This window comes from Lactuca sativa, chromosome 3 (assembly GCF_002870075.4).
Source record: "Lactuca sativa cultivar Salinas chromosome 3, Lsat_Salinas_v11, whole genome shotgun sequence".
NCBI classification, from domain to species: Eukaryota; Viridiplantae; Streptophyta; class Magnoliopsida; order Asterales; family Asteraceae; genus Lactuca; species Lactuca sativa.
Genome location: NC_056625.2, coordinates 195,137,727 through 195,142,664, shown reverse-complemented (window position 1 = coordinate 195,142,664; position 4,938 = coordinate 195,137,727). Strand labels below are relative to the sequence as shown.

General features: G+C 30.2%; 1 protein-coding gene across 2 annotated transcripts; it reads left to right on the top strand.

Moving 5' to 3' along the window:
• The first annotated feature begins 421 nt into the window (after nucleotides 1-421).
• On the top strand, nucleotides 422-4,676 carry LOC111900879 (WAT1-related protein At3g28050). 2 transcript variants are annotated; one of them, XM_052769460.1, is made up of 7 exons: nucleotides 422-722; nucleotides 802-867; nucleotides 951-1,064; nucleotides 3,039-3,279; nucleotides 3,643-3,801; nucleotides 3,892-4,043; nucleotides 4,437-4,676. In XM_052769460.1, the coding sequence occupies exons 1-7, from the start codon at nucleotides 523-525 to the stop codon at nucleotides 4,474-4,476; spliced, it is 972 nt and encodes a 323-aa protein (XP_052625420.1). In that variant the 5' UTR covers nucleotides 422-522; the 3' UTR covers nucleotides 4,477-4,676. The 2 variants fall into 2 exon arrangements, with proteins under 2 accessions (XP_052625420.1, XP_052625419.1); XM_052769459.1 differs by having other exon boundaries at nucleotides 4,396-4,676.
• The last annotated feature ends 262 nt before the right edge of the window (nucleotides 4,677-4,938 follow it).

Here is a 4,938-nt window from a genome sequence, read left to right as displayed (position 1 = left end):
ATATCAATATGGATGTCTATTTGTAGATAATAAAAAATCATGAATTTTGGTATATTTAAAATCATTTTTTGATAAAAATAGCTTATAAAAAATAAAAAAAACGAAAAAAACTATGTTTTTGTATATATTAAGGTAATGATTAGCATAGTTTAAGGAAATATCTTATGTCGGAAAACATATGTGCATTCGTTTTCCATTTCCGCCGATACGTAGGAGGCTTTTGCGGCAAAAATAAATGATTGGCTGAGAATAATTCCCCAATTGTCAACCTTTTTTTTTTTCTCAATTGAACCTATATATATATATATATATATATATATATATATATATATATATATATATATATATATATATATATATATATATATATATATATATATATATATATATATATATTATTGTTTGTCATTAAGGAAATAGTTGTCATACCTTACGTAAGATTCAATTGTGCTTCTTCTCTATTAAACTAGGCAATATGCATCAATCATTGCTCTCTACCCAAAAACACACTCAGCGGATAACATGGCCGGCGACGGAAGATACTACTGTTACAAGGAGGTCCTGCCGTTTGCTGCCATGGTCACTATGGAGTGCACCGACGTCGGCATCAACACCTTGTACAAAGCCGCCACCCTCCGCGGAATGAGTTACCATGTTTTCATCGTTTACTCCTACGCCATCGCCGCTTTCCTCCTCCTTCCGGCACCCTTCCTCACCTCCAGGTATGTCATCTGTTACATACGCTTTTGCCTCAATTTCCGGCAGAATTTTGTGTGATAGTAAATTTTTGATGAAAAACAGATCAACGGTGGTTCCTCCGGTGAATTTTTCGATTGTAAGCAAAATCGGGCTATTGGGAATCATTGGGTATATCGTTTGTTTCTTTGATCATTTATCGATGATGATAACTAAGTGTGAAGATTGATTAAACTGAATCTGTTTATGAATAGGTATATGTCGCAGGTCATGGGATATAACGGAATAATTTATAGTTCTCCGACGCTTGCTTCCGCCATTAGCAATCTTGTTCCCGCTCTTACCTTCATCCTTGCGGTCATTTTCAGGTTCGCTCCCTTTGATGCGCTTAAATCGGTTTATTCGCTTGAAATTCAACGGAAAATAATATTTCAGATATTAGTAACACAACTTTTATTCAAAATCGGTCATCGTTTGCTATCAATTATTTTTAATTAAATTTATAATCATTTTATTTTTTCAAATTAAATTTAAGAATGATCAAAATGGAAAGTTTCATTTAACAAGTTAATTATGTTTTAAGAAACTATATATCACAATAAATTGCTTTATAAACGGTCCACATCATCAAAACTTAGAAAATTTAATAATAAATAAAAAATAAAATAATGCTTGGTAATTGTTTTTAAAACGATGTTGCTAATAAGACACCCTTTAGACATCGTATCATCACTTTTATAAAACGGATGTTGATTTTTGTATTTAACGAATAACAAATATATGAAACATAAATACTACAACTTTTAAGAATATAATAACAAATATATAGAAATCAACATACATTATATATATAGAAACATTATTGTCCCAAGAGAAATTTACATTGTAATAACTATGATGTGGTAAAACTTATTTTTTTCAAATTATAATATTTCGCTCATAAATCTTTTGAAGCATGTGATTTTTTGTGAGAAATTTTATTTATATTACTAGTATAGCTAGGATGTATATAAATAAGAAGAAGTTAAAAGTAATTATCAGTTATTAATCATAAATTAATTATTTTTTGAAATCTAGTGATTAATTACTTTAATTTGAATCATAAGTACAAAAAAATTATAAAACTATTTTGTTATGGGAATTTCAAACGAGCTTGTTACAAGTAAATTACTTTAATTTGAATCATAAGTACAAAATAATTATATCTATATAAGTTGATATAAAACTAATAAGAGCATGTTTGCTGCCTTTCAAGGCATATAATAAAAGATTATTAATGAAATTAACTTAATTATAAAAAAGACATTGTGAAGCTTGTTAAATTCTCATTTTAGGCCACTCCATATATGATATGTACAACTTGATATAATGATAGACTTAAAATTGAGCTTTTATAAAACATATTATGTATCATATCAATATAACCAATTTACAACAATAAATATAAAAAGGAAACAAAAAAAAATAAAGAAAGAACAAAACATATTGAAATATTTCTGAATAAAAATGAAAAGATAAAAACTATGCTAATGATGATGCTTATGTAACTTTAAAAATTGCAAACCACCACTCGAATTGCACACCATCACTAGAAAAAAAAACATGTTAGGCATATAGAAAACATTATATATGACTATCAATTTATGAGTAAAAAATGATACATTCATCAACAATTGTGATTTGTATAACACTTTTAAGCATTCCATCACTGCAAATATTTTCTAAAATAGTTATGTCTATTGAATTTTTGTTCTTTTAGCTTTTTTATCTCATCATTCTTATATCTAAGAGTTTATTTAGCATATGTTCTAAAATAGTTATGTCTACTGAATTTTTGTTCTTTTAGCTTTTTTATCCCATCCTTCTTACATCTAAGAGTTTATTTAGCATATTTGGTCTTTAATGCTAAACCAATTACTTGTAATTATTAATAGACATTTGTGAATAAGAAATGACATAGAAGTTTTAAATCAATGTGGTGCTTAGAAATATGTCACTGTTATAAGATAGACAAATAGATAGATAAACAAATAACTTTTTGTTTTATTTTTTGGTTCCAGAAATACGTGTTTAGAAAATTCTCCACTTTTCACAAAAAATTAACCTGGATTCTCGTAGAAATAGTCATAAACAAAAATTGTAATTAGCGAAGGATGTGGCAATCACAGAAGCCCTAATTAGAAGAATGAAAGAGAAAACTAATAGGAAAAAATAAATAATGACCTGTCTCGATTCGTACTATCAAGTGGGTGGCTTTCTTTTTCTATGTTCTCTAGTTGATAGGTTTACATACTTATGGACTTACCACTAATGACCCACTTCATTTTATGGACAAATTACAGGATGGAGACACTATCTTTTACGAAAAAAAGTACTCGTGCAAAGTTTTTTGGCACGATCGTTTCTGTAATAGGTGCATTGGTTGTAACACTATACAAAGGTCCAAAGCTTATTTGGAGTCTCACACCTTCGCCTTCTCAATCACCAACTGTTTCCTTAAGTTCTTCACAATCAAATTGGGCTCTTGGTGGTCTCTTTTTAACCTCAGAGTACATCTTAGTACCATTGTGGTACATCGTATTGGTATTAGTGCAAATGTTCGTGTTCATCTTATATATGAAACCAGATATGCATTGGGTGCCTATCGAATCAGTCATGATGTCTTTAAAAAGACATAGGTCTTTCTAGGCTCAGGCCAAGCCTCAAAACAAGAATGATGGCCTTTTTTTAACTAGTTATTGTTATAAATAACATTTGAATATTGTTTTTACTAATTACTATTATAAATAATATTTGAATAATTTTTTTACCTAATAGGGCTTCAACCGGTGTAAAAAGCTTATTACAAATTCTGGCTTGTTTTGCTTATTCCAGCTTAGGCCCTTTTGCATATCTCTATGTGAATAAATCGATTAATGGTTTAATTCAATTATTTGATGTATGCAGACACAAATCATGAAGGAGTATCCATCAGAGTTAACAGTTGTGTTCTTTTACAACTTAATTGTGAGTATTTTGGCTGCAATAGAAGGGTCTTTTACAGAACCTGATTCAAGTTCATGGAAGATCAAGCCCGATATACCATTGGCGTCGATTTTATGCTCGGTGAGCACCACATATGATCAATGATCATGGTTTTATGATCGATTTATCAATATCTAAACAAGTTTTTTTTTCGGTTTTTGAGTTGTTTAGGGTGTACTTGGTAAGTGCATTAGCAATAGTGTTGATACGTGGGTGTTATGTTTAAAGGGGCCACTGTTTGTGGCCATGTTTAAGCCATTGTCAATTGTTATAGCATTCACATTGGGTGTCATGTTTCTTGGCGATGACCTCTACCTTGGAAGGTAATATGTCTCTTTATATATATATATATATATATATATATATATATATATATATATATATATATATATATATATATATGTTTGTGTGTGTGTTATATTTTGTGCTATATTCATGCATGCTTGCTCTAAAAGTAAGAAGGGAAGCAATCTTATGTCGTAAGTGAGGTCTCAGGTTTAAACCTATGCATAATTCATCACCTTTCTTGCTTTGAAGATATTGTGATCTACCTTTCAAACATCAGGTTGAGACTTGTTGGTCGGGGGCACCAGGGTGGTGTATCCCTTTCTAACTTTCATTTGTGTCATTATGAAAAGAGAGAAAGAATGGGTACTAACTTGTGTCTCTATGTAGTGTGATTGGTGCAATGATAATATCGATTGGGTTCTATACAGTGATGTGGGGAAAATCGAAGGAAGATTTGGTGAAAGATGAAGTTATAAACTTGGAGTCTTCCTCGACACCAAGATCGCCATTGTTGCAATACAAGGATGAGGACATGGAGTGTCGATAAATGTGAGCTCCCTGTGTATTATGACAATCAAATGTTTGGCTTGAATGGTATCATTGTAACTAATTTTACATTAGATCGACTTACATTTTTAAGTTACAAAAAAAACCAACAATAATGTTCACATTGATTTAGGATAAGATCTAGATATGCTATCAAAATTTGTCTATGATCATAGAAATAGATGATCTGAAAAAACAATTGTCGATAACATAACGACAAAACTACAAAATGATACCTGTGGTATGCATTTTTTCCAAGTTTTAGTCCAAACCCTAAATGTTTTGGATTAGTGGTCCTTTTGAGCTAGTTTCGTTCCGTATTTCGTTCCTTCGAATATTGAAATGACTGTAATACCCTTGGGATATTTATTTTCCATTTTCTTT